General features: G+C 31.6%; 2 protein-coding genes across 2 annotated transcripts in view; both read left to right on the plus strand.

Annotated features, from left to right (window-relative positions):
- Nucleotides 1–5,126: 5,126 nt before the first annotated feature.
- Nucleotides 5,127–5,426, plus strand: ND-B12 (NADH dehydrogenase [ubiquinone] 1 beta subcomplex subunit 3). Its single transcript, XM_067282560.1, has one exon. It carries the CDS (start codon nucleotides 5,127–5,129, stop codon nucleotides 5,424–5,426), a length of 300 nt encoding a protein of 99 aa, XP_067138661.1.
- Nucleotides 5,427–9,604: 4,178 nt separating this feature from the next.
- LOC136985320 (solute carrier family 35 member F6-like) overlaps nucleotides 9,605–20,066 on the plus strand; it is a 50,806-nt gene continuing 40,344 nt past the window's right edge. Inside the window, exon 1 of the mRNA XM_067282579.1 lies at nucleotides 9,605–9,767. Coding sequence (XP_067138680.1) covers nucleotides 9,673–9,767 — 95 coding nt within the window. The 5' untranslated portion in view covers nucleotides 9,605–9,672. The remainder of the gene's footprint in view (nucleotides 9,768–20,066) is intronic.

The following is a 20,066-nucleotide window of genomic DNA, read 5'->3' on the forward strand; positions in this document are numbered from 1 at the left end:
GCAAATTAAATTTTTGCAATACTGCATAACAACAAGGTATGAAATTTTTACAAGTTTTGTATTTTTAAACATTTTTTTTTTTTTTTAACCTGTTTTCATATTTATGCTGTTATTCTGATTCGAATGATGATACAAATCATCATTCGAATCAGAATTTAAACATCCCTATTCATCTCTTAGGATTTCATTAAAAATAGTCCATGTTTTTGCAAAATCTTATCGCTTCGTCTGTAAAGTTTCTTTTGTCAGCATTCAAGTTTTTATTTATCAAACCCGCTACACTCGCAGATATATCAAATGGGATTTCGTTAGTACAGCATAAAATTTTATGAAGATTATTCGGATCTAAATGATAAAAATCATTATAAATGACATTGTTCATGAAGTATTGACTGTTAGAACTTATTGTTACTCTAGATCCACGATTACTTTACAAACATTAATACGAATAAAAATTAATTTGAAGACAGTCTGTCCAAAACTGGGAACTACCATTTAACACCAAAAAATCTACATTTACCAGTGCCTTTTCCTCAGTAGATATAAAGCATAAATATCCCCGAGTGGTAAGGATGGAAAGAAAACGAAGATGTCTGTAAGATACGCCAGTTCCAATTTTTAAATTTGTAATTTTAATTATATTTCTGTGTTTTTTAAAGGATTTTTTTATTTTGACGGCAATACAGCCTAAAAAGGAAGGTCGGGTCGTAAAATGTTTGTATTCTGGAACACTAAAAATAAATAAATGGTGGTTCTGTTTTGGACAGACTTTGTCTTCAAATTAATTTTCATAAAATTGCCATCCGACGAAATTCTACAATTAATTCGAATATTATCGCTAACATTTAGCTTCTTGCTCCTTTTTTTATCTGCAAAATCTATTTCCACATAAATATTAATTTTTCTTTTCTCGAATTCTTCATTTACATCTTCCCTCGAACACCCGACAGCAGTGGCGTTTTGTCATTGGAAGCGGTGGAAGCGCCGCTTCCACTTTCTAATGATCTTTCCTTGTAGTTTCTAAAATATAAATTTTTCATATTTTAACGTACTTTCAATTAATTAAAATTGATATTTTATTATAACTGCATTATGTATCTTATTACAAATTTCTATACTACATGTGAAAAAAACGAAAAGATTGCTATTGTATATTCGAATATCAGTGGCGGAATGGAAGCGCTTACGAGACAGCTTCCACGGCGAGAATAACTGAATGGTGTAAAGCAGCCAGAAGGCATTGGCGCATGCGCTTTACAACCTCACCCGGTTTAGCTGGTGGAAGCTACACACGTGTAACGCTTCCTACCCTTAGCCACCGGGTAGGGAGCTACTGTATCTGACTAAGTAAATTATTTTAAGATTTAAAAAGTAAAAAGTATTCAATGTTATTTTTATGTACGTTTTTTTGCAAAGTTATATTTAATTATAATTATACTGTAATTATATTGACAGATTTTCAGACAAAATCTTTAAAATTTTTATCACTTTTAGATGTTAATAATTAACGGCCGGATGGCCGAGCGGTAAAGGTGGCAGCCTACCGCTCTGGGAGACCCGGGATCGAATCCGAACGGGACGAATAATCCCCAGGAATTTTTCGGGGGGTGGTCCGTTCGGATATGTCGGGCCCCGTCCCTCACCACCCGGTCGCCCCATTGTGGGCCTGGCCGAACCCATAATGGGACTACTAAAAAGAGGCCCTCTTAGTGCCCACAGGGTGGAAAGAGTTAAAAAAAAAAAATGTTAATAATTTTAATATTATGAAAAACAATTTTTCCAAGCGTGTTTTAATTCTTTAAATTAAGTAAATTTTATGGGAAATTTTTTGATTTATCTAAATTACGTAGCGAATCGCAATATTTATATTCGTGTCCGGACTATATTGACAAGTAACTCTTAAACATAAAACATATTATAATTAGTGTCGATCCGAACAAAGATGTACTAAAAGAATTATATGATTTAATATCATTAATTTTTATAATACCATCTACCAGTGCGTCTGTTGAGCGTAGTTTTTCGACCACGAAGCAAATTCATACATTGGCCAGGAACACTCACTCGGTCGGAGGAAAAATTGTCGTCGCTAGCGTTGCTTTCGATAGAAAAAGAGCTTTCAAATACGTTGATGGAGTCGACGACCAGCGACTTTTATGATAAAGTAATTAACGACTTTGCAGAAAAAATCGCCGAATAGAGTTAGTTTATAAAAAATTAAAAAAACAAGATTTTCTATCATTGTTTGTATCATATCTATTTGTATTATGTATGTATTATTTATGTATTTTAGAACTGAAATACATAAATTGTTTATTTTTGTCATTTCCAGTATTTGTTTAAAACTTTTATGGAAATGTGATGTACCGGACAGGTCTGACCCGTCACGAAAGACGCGAAAAAACGGTTAATTTAGAGAAAAATTTATTAGTTTAAAGAAACATAGGTAAATGTCGTTTGTAGTCGGACCATTGTTTATATCAAACTGCGAGGCGGAAACCATAAATCGCGGAAGGAAGTCGTCCTATGATCGGCGGAAGATCGAATTCATCTTCGATTTTGACTTTTCTTCCGCTCCAGGTAAGAGTCTCATTACGTTTAGTAACCAGGGACCAACCACTCGGGAAGCGTGATTGAGGGAGAATGACCAATAAAATGGACAAAAGAAAGAACGGAGATTGATATAATCTCCGACAATCGAGGACACCTCGCACTCGGTTAACGTTCCGAATAACCAAACGCGCAAACACAACGCGCAAAAAAAAAAAAAAAAAAAAAAAACTACAATTTCTCGTCTATTGTGCCAACCTGTAACCGGTGCCACCTCGGACTTAGACCGTGTCCCCGACGCAAACAGAGGAAGTCTCCCCGTGCCCTACAGACTTGTCAACGCCACTGTCCCGGGGCCACCTTCGATCGACCATCAAAGAACCACATCGACGCCCGGGATGTCCGAACGGCTGATTGTCCTAAAGAAAACTATTTTGTACATAGTATATGTTTATTTTATGTTTCTTTTTTGTCGGTTTTTGTCAGGTACGTCTCTTCCGCCACCACGCACGTACGAATGGACCCTAGGCCATCACTGACGCGCAATTAACTGATTGCCCCTGGAAGTCGGCTTCTTACAGAAACACAGCTTCCCTATCATCAAATGTCACGGCACGCCACTGCCCGACAGCCATTATTCTTTGGTTATCACCAATTTGTGTAACATTGAAAATGCATTTCCTGGAACCAGTATTTTTTTAAAATATCGGTAATTATCCTACGCGGTTGCAACGATGCAACAATGTAACAGACGAATACAGGATTCTTGTTATAAGAATAATACAACAAAATAATACAACAAAAATAGTGCCGTGTTTTATTCTTATTATATAGTATTATTACTACTTTGTATTAATTTTTTAACGATGGTCAATCGACCATCTAAAAATGACGGACCACGGGGGAAATCCCGGTACCCGTGAGCCAGTCTAACCCTGAAATTTGTAGTATTTTTTTCTCAGTCTTGATTAATTTTTCTTAAAACATTATTTTACATGTATTTAATCTAGTATATATAAAATTAATATTATTTACATAAATAATTATCATAAATTTCAACAGAGACGTGGAAAACATCACAAAATGGAACGAAACGCCAGGGATGGGCAGCAAAAGATGATCTTATTTGTTTACTTTCATTTTGGTTCTTTCCGTCTTGTGGCACTGAGAGAGCTTTTACCGAGCCCATCGTGGGCTCGATTAGACTCACAACGGGCAGGACGGGTAGTAAGAGACGGGGTCCGACATATCTGGGGAAGACCATCCGAGTTCGATTTCGAGTTTTCCAGAGAGCGGTGAACTGCCGCTTTAGCTGCTCGGCAATCCGGTCGTCAGTGTTCGGATTTTTAAAAAACATCGTTAGATTATAGTGTTCCCCAAACATTGTAACCGAACAATGTAACACATAGGGTGCGTTCTTTTATTCCTCCGCGTAACTCCGCGCGAGCGACATTCGTTTAAAAATTCCTGCGGAACGCGTTCCTAAATTCCGGTCAGAGTGCGCGCCGTCGAACGGCAAAAACGGCCGCTTGTAGTAGTAGTTTAAGGTGGAAAGCAACATGGCGTCCTCCATGGCTCAAATATAGTTTCGTTTCGGTGTCCATTATGTGGTTTTATGAATGAAAATTTAGAAGTTGTGAAAACGCAAGTTAGTGCACGCGGTGATGTAAGTATCTTTTCGAATGGTAGCCGGCATTCAAATTTTTTTCGTGGCTATTTTGAATGCTCTTTCAACAAATAATCCATTTTATGGTTAAATTTTACAATTGGGACCCTTCTTTTGCCTTTAAAAGCTCATATTTTAGAATTATAGATTCTTCCATCACTATACTATCGATAGTGCGGGTGCCGCCATCTTTCTTTCTTTCGCCGTCGTTCCTAAATGCCTACAAACGGCAGCGCACTCCTGTAGTAGCGGAGACGCAGAACGACCGCTATTAAAGAACGCACCCATACAAGTATGCAGTAGTAGAGGCGGTCCAGGCGTCAGATTACCGCTCTAGAAAACTTGGGATCGAATTCGGATCGAATGATCGAAAAAGGAGATAGATTTTTTTTGAGGGTGGACCATCCGACTATATGTCGGGCCCCATCCTTTACCACCCGGTTGCCCCATTACGGACTTATCGGAATCCATAATGGGCTTGATATAAAGACCTTCTTAGTGTCCATAGATGACAGAAAGAGTTAAATGTATAATTTATCTGAACACTTTAAAAACCATAAAACACGATTTGGACGTCTTAGACGAAATGAATCAAAATATTAATTTATTGTAATAAGAAAACTTAAGGACAATGAAAAACAATCTAAAAATTTTTAATTTAAATTTAATAATGTGTTTCGATATTCTTATTCTATTTTTGTTATTCTAGTTTTAAAATTTATTATATTTTTCTATACATATTAAAAATACATCTTATTTAAATTTTGATATCGTTTCTATTTATCTTTTTACAGAAGAATTTATTAATTTTTAATCGAATAAAGAACGAACAGAGAAGCGCCCTCTACCGCTCAAATGCATATTTATAACTTAATGGCCGCCGTATCGTAGGAAGGTGACAAAAATTGCGATGGGTGGAGGTCACGGAGGAAAACCGTATGAAATTCCCGATTGGAGAATTTACAAAGTAGAAGATGTACCAGAATTACTTCAAGTGAAGAAAGCTCTGCATAGTATAGGATTAAAAGATCCGTGGTTGCGGAACGAAGTATGGAGATATCATCCTGGATTTCTGACTATGCGACAGAGAGGAATTATGTTTTACTTCCGAGGAGCTAAATGGGGAACTTTAGCTTTCTTGCTGTCACTTGCTGCAGAAACAGCTTATAATAAGTTGAAAGGTGATGATTCTGCTCACGGTCATCATTGAATTCACGGTATTCAGTAGATCAAGAAAATTGTATAGTTTAAATCTAATCTGATTCTTGCCTAAAATGTAGATACAACTTTTATTTCTGTTATTAGTATCTATATTAAAGAATACGAAAAGTTGTATAATAGACTTATTTTCTTTTTACGTAATTATCAAATAATACACACTTATGGAAACGAAGCACGTTCATCCAAAGAAAATATTTTAGTTGATTTAAATATATACAAAGAATTGCTAAACTATATTCTTTTTGCTTTTATACAATACAAATTTAGCTCTATTTTGTACAAGATATCTTTTTGTTTTTAATAATTGAAAACTAACCTAACGATAAATAATATCTAAATATGTATTGTACTGTATCCTCAGTCAATACTACACTTACTGATGCTTTGTAAGTAATATACTATTGAGAAAAAATTTATAAATTTATTTATAGTAATAATCAAAGTTCAGCAAATATTCTTTTAATTTTTAAGATTATTTAGCAATTAGTTTCTTGCAAATGTATCTCACAAAAATCTTTTGCATAGCAGAAGGAATAATTCATCAAATCTTGTTAATTTTATTAATTGTGATAATTTTATTTGTAGGCATTAATTTTATGTGTAATTTACTAATTGTTTCAGCAAGTGGAACAAAATTTATAGTTTTTGAATGGCATAGAAATTATGACTGCAATGAAGAACTTGAGATTGTATTTAAAAAGTAGTTAAATTATAATTTGTTAAAAGCTTCGACTATTCAATAACAGATTGATAATGCTATGATGGTTATATTGCTTATTTCCTTTTTAGCTAATGATTCTGCTTGTTTTAGAATTATATTTGATATTTAAATCAAACAGTTACACCAAAGTTGAATTTATTTACTATTTTTTTAGATTTTATAATAATTCAAAGGAAAGGAAAAAATATAGGATGTGTTATACTTGATATTTCAACATCAATGAAATTAGAAAAGAATGTAATCTAATTTTTAAACAATTATCCAAAATTGAAATATAGCATATATATAGTGGGTCTATACTACGTTTTTCATTTATCTAAACCAGTAAAAGAATTTTTTAAAATTTATTATATTTACTTATTTTGTCAAATTTAAGAAAAGCTATTACATTTTCAATTTTGTTTATATCATCAGGTTGTCTAGTTGAATTGTTTGATAGTTTAAGATAAGTTATGCCTGATGACAGCACTACTAAAACCTTATACTCAAATATTTGTTTAGTTATTTAAGGATTATTATATAACTGCTATTAGTGAATGTTTTTATCAATGTTTTTAGTGAATTGTTTCCTACTGTACCAATGGTTGGATATATCTAAAACAAGGTAAATATGTTTTTCCCATAATCCTGTGGGTACAGATGTTTAATGGCTCTTTCAGAATAAACAGTTCACAACTTAATTTAACCTTTATTTTCAATGATTGGGTGCATTCTTTATTAACATAATCTGAGAAAATAAAGGTTAAATTCTAAAATTGTGGACTGTTGAGTCATCCAAAGAGCCATTAAACACCTGTACCCCATGATTACGGGAAAAAACACTTTAATGTAATTATATCTGGTATTCCCAAAAGCAAAAGAAGGCAAATATGTGTTAAATCTAGCACTTAATGGGATCAGAGTAGGGTTCCTCAAACAGGATCCTGGTCGTTTTTTTATCCTGGGAAATCCCGCAAACTTTTTAAAAATTCACTTTTTTCTTATTTTATGTTAAGGTTGAGGAAATTTTGCAAATAGAAAGTATCATTAACTCATAAACTGTCAGAATACATTTGTATTTATTAATTTTAAACCTACTTATTAGTTTTTTTAACTTTTGTTCGTTATGGCAGGACACAAATGGTCAATAATCAATACGTAGCTTATTTGTGGCAGAACTCTCAAAATTCTTTATCTGTAATATCTGGAATAAGTGTGCTTATGCTGTCTTAATTTTTAACCATGCTTAGTAGCTTCAATAACTGTGTAACGCCAAGTTGTGCAAATTGGGCAAGGATACAAACGAGTACGAAGTCTGCAAGTATGAAGTTTTTCTTCATAACCTGATTATTAAAGACAAACGAACTGCCGAATTATTGGGCTATGATCTTTCTATTAATGCAGCCGAGGTAGACAAATCAAGAATACTAGAGAACAAAAGAAGTACTATAATCTCGAAAACGAACTAGAAATCTTCAGGATACAGATGAAAACATAATATTTGTCTTTTCTTAAATGCATTAAACACGATTCCAATCACATCAATTGAATCGGAAAACGCATTCTCGGTAGCAAGACTTTTCATTACTAAAATAAGAATTAGATTGAGTGATCGGAGTATTGACTATATTTGCTTTATAATACAAAATATTGTAAATTTTTAATTTTATTTAAAAAATCAAAAATTACCTTCTAAGTTAGAAGTTTGATCTAAGTTCTCTTTTTTTTTTTTTTTTTTTTTTTTTAATTTTCAACTCAATTCAAAGGCATTTTTGTCGTTGCTGTATGCAGTTTCCAGCAAACTTTAATAATTGTTTTCTATTTGTGAAAATTTCTACGTAATTCAAAGGTAATTTTTAATACATATACAGCATTATTAATATGATTTTGGAGGATGCAGAACGTATTAAATTACTTTAAAAAACGAAAAATAATTAAATCATTTGATTTCATGACATTTTGTATATCTTAAAAATAATTAATTTTGTCCCGGGATCCCAGGAAACAGTTCACTTTTATCCCGGGATTCCGGGACAAGCAAAAGACCGGGAAATGAGAAACCCTAGATCAGAGTAAATGATGAGCTTTCGAACGAGCATTTCATAAATTACTCGTGACTCCATTTTCTTTAGAAGAAAGGAGTAAAAAAGGATGAGCGACTTAAATAGTAAGGCAAGAAGAACTGGGATTTGCCTCTCTATATTAAATATGAAGATTCAAAGACAAGGAAAATAATACCAATATGAATGTTTCCACTATAAAATTGTTTTTACTTCCATCATCTTAAACACGACCGACTGACTCTGGATACATTTCGAGGTATTCAAAACCTCAAACTAAGAGTTCAGAACAATTAGCATTCTACGTTGCCGAACACGGTTCGAGACACCATAAAAAAATAATAATAATCATAATAAATACACTGAAAAAGTTTTACTTATTGAAAGCGAAAAAAAAAAAAAAATTTATGTTACTATTATATTGATCTTGTTGGAACCACGCAGTTTAATTTTATTTTATAATTGCACTTCAGTTTTACTAAGCAGTTTTGCTGAACTTTCTTTTAAAGGGTGGACAAGAAGGGTTTCAGTAAAACTTCTTGTCCAAACTTCTAAATGAACAGATGTTTCTGCAAGTCTAGAGTCTGTTCCGTAAAATTGCAATGTAGTTATTGGACAATTTAATTAATATTTATTATTAGTTGTATTATTAGTTAAGTAAATTATATAGCATAACAATATACAAAATTCATATAGAACAAAAACAAATTCCCATAAATTCTTATATATGAATTTATGATAATTACTAGAAACTAAAAGAATCTATCTTAGAAAAAAAATCAATAACGATACCGTCATTAATGAATCTAAAAAAATTGAATTAATTGATGTTTATACGTTAAAAAAGTTCTACAAAAGTTGTAAAAAAACCGAACAAATGTTTTCAGTATTTCGAAGGCGTTCGTAAGACAAACATGACATTGGCCTCTTTTTAGCAAGCCCATTATGGGTTCGGCCAGGCGGTGAGGGACAGGCCACCCCCAAAAAATTCCTGGGGATTTCTCGACCCATCTGGAGTCGATCCCGGGTCACCCAGAGCAGTAAGATGCTTTAGCCATCCGGCCAATACGTAGATAGTAATGGCGAAGGTCGAATAAAAGATTATCTTTAGAATTCGATTTCGGGATAGAGATATCTTCATTTTTTACAATTAAAATTTTAAATAGGTCTTTGTTCCATTATTGCTTAATCAGCACTATGAAGAGACAATGAATATTTTTCTTTTATTTAAATTGACAAAATAAAAAATAAATAAATTCATAATTATTACTTAACTTGTTTTTATTTCAAAATTTTTACAATAAAATTATTATAATAATATAAATATTATAATTTCTTCTTTCTTTGAAAATTGTAAATAACCATGGGAAAGGAGGCAGTAGCATCGATTTGTCCAGTTGGCAACTTTCAATCATATGATTATTGTTGTTCGTGTTTGAATGGCACGTCTAGCTTTTTGGAAATAGTCTTTCGAAATGGCTCTGACTCTTAAACAGTTACTTTTATGTATTGGAATGTTGATTACGGGTTCTATTAACACTCTAAGTAAAAAGGCTCAAAATGATTGCAGGTAAAATTTTCTGTAATAAAGTTTTCTTTTAATAAATTCCAGTAAATAACATTATTTGCAGAGATGATACTAATGATAATGGTAGCTTTTCATATTGTCAAATACGGCAAGTTACATAATTTAAATTTTTTTCGATATAATAATTACTAAATGTTTCGTAGTGTCATATTTTGGATCGTGGCCCTTTTGATGATTTTTTTTTTTGGTCGTACAGGGGGATAGACACTCCTGGAAAGTATCTCATGATCACTATAAACGAGACTGGACTTGTGGACTTAAACTATCCAAACAAAAACATCTGAGATGTAAAAAAATTGCCAAGTAAAAATTTGACAATTTAGACAACAGTCAAAATTTTTCTTAGCATTTTCTTTGGTAAAGATAAACTTGGCACTTGAAAGTTGTGCCCTCAAGGTTTTTATTTGTATTATTTTCTATATGGAGGCAAAATGTAGAAAACAATAATAGGTAAAAATCTTACAGGTGCAGCTTTCAAGTGCCATGCTTATCTTTATCAAAGAAAATGCTAAGAAAAATTTTGACTGTTGTTTAAATTGTCATAAATTTTTTATTACATCTCAGATTTTATATATATATATATATCAATTGATTTTGTTTAATAATCGTATGACAAAAGATGATGTACAATTCGGTCGGCACTCTGCAACTGAATGCACCGCCAATTGAATATGCTGGTGACTGATGCTTTTGATGTGCCATTTAGAAAAATTGTTATAAAAAGTTTTAATTGGCGTAAATTTTGTAATTCTGAGTAACATTTTGAATAAAATTCATTTGGTATGCAATTATATCTTTATAAGCATAAAATTAAGCCATAAACTGAATTAGCTCTATGGGGTGAACTTTGATCTATTGGCTTTGAAGGTTTGCAAGCATTTCACTGATAATGAGAAAGGCTGATGTTTAAAATTTCAGCTTTCTAGACCCTGTAGTTTTTTCTCTATGAGCATCTGCAGTGCTGGATGAAGAAAAAGGAGAAGACTAGTATGTTGCTCACGCCATGTTTACTATATATAGGAAATATAACTCACTGTGTACGGTGTTATTACATATTTTTCTTTTCTTTCGAGCGCTTTTGACGAATGTATTTCCGTCGTCCTCAGGCAATCGAACGATTTTTTATAGAATATGAACGTTCGAAACGAAGGAGAACACATACAAAATTTAAATTTAATGCTTTTTGGCGACATTCGATACGAATCCACGATTTTTGAAAACGTATGATGATGTGAACGTGGTGTAATATGGCGCATGCGTGGTGCTGTTTTTCATTAATAGTGCGAGATGTGACGTAACTCTTCGTTTAATTGCTTGTATAGGGCGATCCATATGTTGAGCAGTTCCAGCGTAGGTGCATTGCACGTTTCCAACGTTGTTATGTATAGCGATTCCCATATGAAGAGGAGCTTTTGGTCGTTGCAGGTCCTGAGTATAGAGGCTTGAGCCCATTTTATTCATGTCATGCACCCTTTTTGCAAGTTCGGTGTTGTGTCTTCCTCTTGCCACATCATCCTGGTGTTTGGTCAAGCGGGTAGCCAGCATTCTTGTTCAGCAGTAATACATTTGTCAAAAGTGCTCGAAAGAAAAGAAAAATATGTAATAACGCCATACACAGTGAGTTATATTTCCTATATATATGAAAAGGAGAAGAAAATACAGCTTTTTTTTTGGGCAGTTTTTGCACTTTCAATTGCTTATATTTTGGCAACCACATTATAGAAAATCTTGAAATTGTGTGCACTACCTAAGAAAACAATTTTCTTTTAAGTGAGATATTTGGAATTACTTCAGATGTTCGGAGTGGCAGAGAAATCGACACCGAAAATTGGCAACTCTGATTCCTGTGCATGTAGTCGGTCAGTGACTTTTTTACTTGGTGGGGAGTCACTGCCATGACTCCTGATAACATAACAGGCCCTTCTCCTACATCAAATAATGATATATGTAAGCTAAGCTATAGAATTATAATGTAATGCCCTAAGCTGCAGCTTGTTTAGCTTATGTGCAAATCTGGCCCTGACTGCAAATGAGAATCTTACTCATCTTTTATGTAAACAGAAATATATTTTATCACATATTCAGTTTATTTTTAAAATAAAATTACATTAAGCTGTCATTAAGACATTTTATTAATAAGGTATAAGAAGTATTGATAATGTAAGGATACCAATTGATATAGGGTCCTGTCAAGGTAAGACATTGAAAATAGATACAAAATGGAGGTAAGAACACGATGCACATTTATTCTGTAGAAAAAGAATGAGAAACAACACGCCACTTAATGGGGTTCACACAAGTTAGATCACAGCATGGACAGTAGAGGGCACGACGATTTCAAGTTTAAAGGTTACATTTATAACTTCCTAATACCCTAACACTTCCTCTATCGGTGTGCCCGAAGTCTACACGTAGGCTATAATTAAATGTGTAATAATTTCTCTACAAACACTTGTGTATACATTGTAACACATATACAGGGTGGGCCAGCGAAAACGAAACGGCAGAGTGTTCGTGTTCGTCCAAGCAAAGCGCTCGGACAGGTCGATTTTACTCTCGAGGGGACATCTTTTGCAATAAAGTTTTTGTGATTCTGAATATTAACTAAACAAACATTTTTTTCGAAATAAATGTTTATTTAGTTAACACAAAATAAATGAGTTTTTAAAATTTTTTGTTTTTTGTTGTATTCAGAATCGCAAAAACTTTATTGCAAAAGATGTCCCCTCGAGAGTAAAATCGACCTGTCCGAGCGCTTTGCTTGGACGAACCCGAACACTCTGCCGTTTCGTTTTCGCTGGCCCACCCTGTATATCATATATATAGTATTAACTACTTTTACTAACACAAACAGTTACTGGTAGTTCTGCCTAGGTTTTTGCTCAGTCCAAGTAGCTTGACATTCAATTCATGTTTACTTCTCAGGAGAGTCTTTGTTAGTATATCCACTTTCATCTCTGTGGTTGGGATGTATTCTATTTTAATTTCACCTTCTTGAGCTTCACGGGAGAAGTGATACCTGATATCAATGTGTTTGCTTCTGCCACAGTGAATGGCATTCTTGCTTAGCTGAATAGCACTCTGGCTGTTGCAGTGAACTATTGTCGGTGTAGCCACATAACTCAAATCGCATTTCTCTCGGCATCCTTCTCGTGTGGATGTCTTCCTTGGTCACATTGGATAAGGCCATGTATTCTGCTTCCATCATTGAAAGTGCAACAGACTTTTGCTTTGTTGATTCCCAACTAACAGGTCCATTAGCTAGAATTAGCATTTTTCCTGGTACAAAATGATGATGACTTCTGGTCGTCAACATCACTGGCCCAATCTGAGTCAACGTATGCACACAGCTTCTTATTGCACTTCTTGTACTTTAGCCTGTAATTTATAGTTGCTTGAATGTATCTGAGTACTCTCCTGGCCATTTTCCAATGAAGGACGCCTGGATTGGTGCAAAAACGACTTAACATGCTGGCCACAAATGCCAGATCTGGACGAATCGAGTTTGCCAGATAAAGGAGTCTGCCGATATGTTCTCTGTATGGTTTTCCTTTCATTTTATTCATTTCGCTCTGACTGTGGAGCCATTTCTTTTGTCAATTTCTGATTTGATTCTATTGGTGTTGAAATGGGTTTACATGCTTGCATGCTAAATTTTTTTAAGAGGTCTTTTGCATACTTTTCTTGAGTAAGTCTCATCTTTCCCTTCTCTTTCTATGCATATTCCAAGAACTTCACTTGCCATGCCCAAATCTTTCATTTTGAATTCTTTCTGAAGAATGTGTTTGACTTTTCTTATCATCTCTAAGTTGAGGCAATCAGCATGTTATCAACATAAACTATGATCACAATGTTGTCTCCACCTTCATTTTAGATGTAGGTGCAAGGGTCAGCACTCATTCTTTTCATGCCTATATTTAGCAGATATATAAAAGTCTCTGTAATCCGAACAAATAATACTTGTAAATCGGTAGACTATCTTTCAGCCAAACTGCTAATAACTTCTTTTATTTAGTATGGTAAATGCATTTCGGTCCTATTTTACATCATGGACCCTCTTCAATACCTTCATACTCCCGGATCTTATATACACTTCTACTGCACTAATATAACCAATATACATGGAAATATTCACCCAGTTGTTGACTGTGGTGCTAAAACGGTTAAAAAATTACATTCAATGTACAACACTAATTTGTTGTAATTATATGTTGTAAACCGATTTAAAAAAATTTGGAAAAACTTATAAAATTACATACTTTTTTGGTGACAGTGGAATCAATTTCGTACAATATATATATATACCAATAAAACATCACTGTGGTATACAATCTTCAGTGGTAATACATCACATAACTAACCCATACAATTTTACTCACTGTAACAATCGTTATACCGTACTATCTCACTGCGCCATCTATCAGAGGATACCATCTCTTATCAATTTGCATACCGTTAGAAATGTTGATCAAATTATTATTTTTACTATTGTTGTATTTTATTATTTCTATGTGTTCTTTAAATTTACGTTTATAAATATCCCGTTCATTATGTAAAATTTGTATATTATTTCTATCAATTTGACAATCACTATTAACAACATGAGGGTACCAAGGAGAAATATTATTTTTCAAACGCATAGCTGCTTCATGTTCTTTAATTCGTTTTTCCAATATACGACCTGTTTCCCCGATATAAACATTCGGATTCTGACAGTTGCAATTAATTTTATATACAGTACCATCTTTTTCTCCTTATCAATTTTAATTGGGTTAGTTTTTACTTTAATATTATTTAATATTTTATTGGTCAAGGACGGGGCCAATACAATTTCATCATTTTTAAAAAAATTTTTACACTTATTATATACAATATCAACATAAGGGAAACTATTATAAAGATGTTTTTTATTTTGCTTAATATTAAATTTATTTCTTTCATAATTAGTATGCCATTTCTTTAATATGTATTGTGGATAACCATTAAGAATAAATTTTAAATTTAATTTATTATATGCTATGATTTGTTCGTTATTATTAGTGATTCTTGTATATATTTTCCTCAGTTCCATTATATAAACATTCTTTTTGAAACTTATTGGTGCACTTGAGTAATAGTTCATTGTTTTTTGTACGTTGGGGGATTTTGTATAAGTAGTAAATGAATATTTTTCATTTTCTTTAATTATTGTTATATCTAGAAAATTAATTTTATTATTTTGTTCTAACTCTATATCAAATTTTATGTGCTGATTTATATTATTTACAATCTTTAAAATATCTTTTTCATTTATGATTTTATTATTAAAAATTAATAAGTAATCATCTACATACCTTTTTACTATTTTTACCCCAGGTATATTTTGTATTTTAACGTCAATATTCTTCATTACTAACTCGGCAAGTTTTGGCCCAATCCTTGATCCCATACCAATACCGTCAATTTGTCTATAATAATTTAGCAGGTAGCTATATATTTAGCAGGTAGCTATCTAATCTCTTGTACCATTCACGTTCTACCTGTTTTAGTCCATATAGGGGTTTAGTTAAATGGCATACTTTATCTTCTTGTCTCTGTGTTTTGAAGTGTTTTAGTTGCTCCATATACAGGATGTATCAGTACAGCAGTTACAAACTTTCAGGAGAGATAATGTCACGAAAATATACTCCTGTACTTACTTGGAGAAATGTGTCTTGCTTTACATAAACTGAAGGAGAAAACTAGAATAAACTGTATTCATGTAATAATGTAAAAATAAAAAAATTTTTTCAAAATAAATTCAGTGTTGTATTATTTTAAATTACCACTCACTTCAACAATTTAATAATAAAACTTTTTTGTAAAATTTACAAATCTAAAACATTATTTGTAAAAATTAATTTTGTGATTAGAGCTGCTCAAACCTATACTACTCATGTAAGGATGCAATTGATGTAGGCTCATGTTGAGGTAAGACAAAGAAAATAGATATGAAATGAAGGTAAGAACACAATGCATATTTATTCTGTAGAAAAAGAACGAGAAACAACATGCCACTTAATAGGGTCACACAAGTTAGATCACGGCACAGACTGTAGAGTAGAGGGTGCAACAATTCCAAGTTTAAAGGTTATATTTACAACTTCCTAACAGATGATAATATATGCAATAGAGTAATAAGAAACATACAAAATTAGTACACCAGACAGTTTTAAGCTTGTAGCTTTAATTTTTGTTCTTTTCTGATCTTTCACCTGAGGTCTTTGTAAAAAAAAAAAAAAAAAAAATAGAATTTCCTTTTTTTTCCATCAAATACAGGGCAAAAAAATTATATTTTCATTTTTGCTAAGTTTATCTAATTGCCTCTTCAGAGGTAATAAGATATACTGTGTTACAGATGTATCTTATTATATTACAGTAGAGTGTTGTTTATCCGAATCAATTGGGGACTGGGGTAGTTTGAATAACTGATTTTTTCAGATAACCGATTATGCACGAAAAAATATATTGACTTATCTGATGTTGAAATTTTTCTCCATTGCGTGTCGCTTCGTGTTGAATTTTCGTCGATTTTAAGCCTAACGAAAATTTTTATAATAATAATCGAGGCTATTGTATTGTTAAAAATTATTTCTTTATTTTGTACAAACAGAATAAATATATTGAAAAATATAAAAACAAAAAAATTATACTTTAGAAGTTAATCTAGTATCAAAAACGTTCAATTCAGTACGACACAGTCTGACTGGAAAGCTTTCGGTTAACCGGCTTTCGGATACACGATGCTCTACTGTATTTGACTTTCAAGTGTTAGCACAGAATAAAATTATATTAAGCTGTATAAGAGAGACAATAAGCAACAGACTCTGTACCCCATTGAAAGTTTTAATGTAAGTTTATTATAAAAAATTAATAGTCAGCATTTAGATGAAAGTTCAGACATAAATTTATAATGAAAAAACATCATATATCTTTAAAATATACCTGTCTAAAAGAAAAAAATTATAAAGCTTATACCCAATTTACGTAGTAGATATGTTTCTGAAAAATATGTAAAAGAAAACCCACAAAAACAGAATATAGGGTATTTTTTCCTCAAAGTTTTGTTTTCTTTGCAGAATAAAGACATTTAAATTTGACAAAAATTGGATTTTTTAAAAGTCAAAAGGCCATTGTTTATCAATTTAACAGGTTCATAGAAGGTATATGGGTCAAAGGTGACTCTCACACTTTGTACTTTCTGATCATTTTCAAGCAATTCAATCAGTTTGGATTCTAGATCCTCCATTTATGAGAGATAAATAAAAATTTTATTTGAAAGCCCTTTTAATTGCCAATAAGCTCGGATAAAAAATAACAAGAAAAAAGTTCTTACCAAAGTTTGGATAAAAAATGTTTGCAAAAAGCACTACTACTTGTTGATAATGCTTTTAATAAACATAAACATATCTTACAAAGAAAAAGAATTAGAGGAATATCTTTAAAGCTATTTTAAAGGTAAAAACCTTTAAAATAGCTTTAAAATAGTACTTTATGAATTTTTTTTTTTTTTTTTTTGTATCTTAAATATCTTATTACTCTATCCTCTCCTACATATTAACTAATTACTTAATTCATGTTTATTATTTCAACTTGAAAAAGTATGAGTTTTTTAAAATCATTTTATTCATTTCAAATAAAAATCTTTTTGTTATTATTTTGAAGTTGTTAAACTTTTCTTCTACTATAACATATGTTGTAATAATGAAATTATGAAATAACAATTAAAATGTTTGTGAGGATTATTTTAAACACAAAATTAGGGCTAAATGTCATGAAAATGATTTTGTTTTAATATTTAAAGCATTTTCACCTCCATCAAATTGAATGTTTATTCGAGCTCATGTTACTTGAATAATTAAATAAAAGGTGATTTTAAAATTCTCTATATAAAATAATACCTGAAAAGTGACATTACAAGTGACTTCTATTTCTAGTTGCTTGAGACTGTTTAGTTCAGAGAGATTACAGGCTGGACAAATCAGTCTGGCCACTAATAAATCACTTTGGATTTCCTCTATATTAAAGATTCAAGTTGATTTACAAGTGGCTAGTTTGATTTGTCTGGTTTGTAACCTTTGAATTAAAGTCACAAGCAACTGGAAATTTACATCCAAAACAGCAAAGTTTATTAACAATAAAGATACAGAAGGCATTTTCATGAAAAATTATACCAAAACTATAATTGGTTACAGTATTAAAAATGATGTTAAGAATCACACTAAAATTCTTTTTAATAAGTACACAAAACTAATTGGATATTGAATAAAATTTATTATTCAACACTATATGTAGGCTAAGTAAAATGAAAAATAAACTAAAATGAATTAAAGAATTCATTAATCAGGTGTTATCATCCATTAATCATTAAAGCAAAACTATTACAGTAGAGCATCGATTATCCGACTTAATTGGGGACTGGGGTTGGTCGGACAACTGAAAAGTCTGATAACCGAAAAGTATGAAAAAATACATTATTAGTATAGTGTATTAGGCCTGGTTTAAATACTGGCCTCCATTTTATGGTCGAGCCAGTGCTGCCAGCTAAAACATGCAAAAATTTAACAAAAATAATATTAAAGTAGCCAAGACATAGCCAAATATTGTAGCACCACATCACTAGCAGATTTTTGAATTTGCCAACTAGAATGCAGTCGGTTAACCTATAAGTCGGTTAATCGGGGGTCGGATAATCGATGCTCTACTATATTTATTATGAAGCCAGTGGTTTTCTATAGGTAAAATACATTAAAAGTTATTCAATTTGAAACATGAAAAAAAAATTTTTCTATTTTGGAAAAATTATTAGTCTTGACAAAAATGAGCCTTTTATATTTTGCTTTGACTTGATTTAGCTTTGTATATCATTTTTCAGCTTTTTCTTCTCTCTTACATCACATCTTGTTAGTTTGTCCTTACATCTTGCTCTGTTTATAACAAGATAGCAAAATTAATAAATTAAAAAGCACATTTGAAGATCCTGGCCACTTAGAATGTTTTATCTGATAACATGGCCAGGATCTTTACAATGTGTTTATAATTTAGTAATTTTGCAGTCTTGTTAATTTGTACTTGTTCTCTCTTCTGTATTATATGTTTGACTCATTTCCTCTAATATTTTTCAGTAGTTATTATAGTTTTACTGATTTGAAACTATTTGAAATCAATTTTTTTTTCTTAGCATGTTTCTTTATTGCTTTATTGTAATCTTTTTAATTGGTTAGAAATGAGTGACTGAGATATACAGTATTATATTGTTGGTAATGGAATTACAGTGTATTCTGCTTTCTATGACCTAACTTTTTCCTACAAAATTGTTAAGTCATATAAATGGGATGTATATGGTACTGCGGCAAATGAGGCAAAATACCTTGTCTAAGGTTGATTAAAAGTGCACATAAGGATTCAAGTGAGTGATTGGACTCAGCTGTTAGCCACACATTTGGTTCTTAAAATTCCGTAGTTTGACCAACCAATTTTTTTAATAGATTGCTTGGTAACTTCACAGAAAAAAGGTAAATTTATTAAAAAGATTAACACTGTGAGAGAGATAATCTTACACTATATTATTATAATAATTACTGGTTTGATAAATTGCATTTAAAGGTTATATTAAACTTGTAATAAAAATTTTATTAAAAAAAAAAACTAGTAATAAAATTAATGATCAATCACATCTTGAAGTAAGACTATAAGACTGCAGAATTCATTTCAAAAATATTGAAAAATTGGCAAATCCTAGCTTAAAAGTTGAAGAAATAGACTCAGATTAATTTATTAAAGTATTCCTCATTTAGTAATAAGAAATGTTTTAAAATTAAATGAATTATATGTTATTTTTAACACAAATGTGTGTGCAATAAGTTATTAGTCATCTGTCATTATGAAACTTTGATTTGAATTAATTTCAGATTAAATTGTGACTGCAGCTGAAATCAATATGATGATGATTTATTATAGAAGACTTATAGAGTAACTAAAATAATTTGTCGTCTATCTGAGATGTATATAAGCTAGTCAGAGACTGATTAGTTATCATAGGCATTCATCTATGGTAACTAATTTTACTTTGATGAGCTGTTAGAGGAACTGTATATTTAAATTTACTGTTATCTTTATTACATTAGTGTTTGATATGTTTACTATCATATTGACTGATGCTGGTTCTATGGTATGATTAAAACTGATTGATATAGATGAGTAATGTTTATTAATTAATATTTTAGAACTAATAAATGACTTTGTTTTTGTAATAAACTTTGC

Source organism: Centruroides vittatus, unplaced genomic scaffold, assembly GCF_030686945.1.
Source record: "Centruroides vittatus isolate TY-2023 unplaced genomic scaffold, ASM3068694v2 contig_958, whole genome shotgun sequence".
In the NCBI taxonomy this organism is placed as follows: domain Eukaryota; kingdom Metazoa; phylum Arthropoda; class Arachnida; order Scorpiones; family Buthidae; genus Centruroides; species Centruroides vittatus.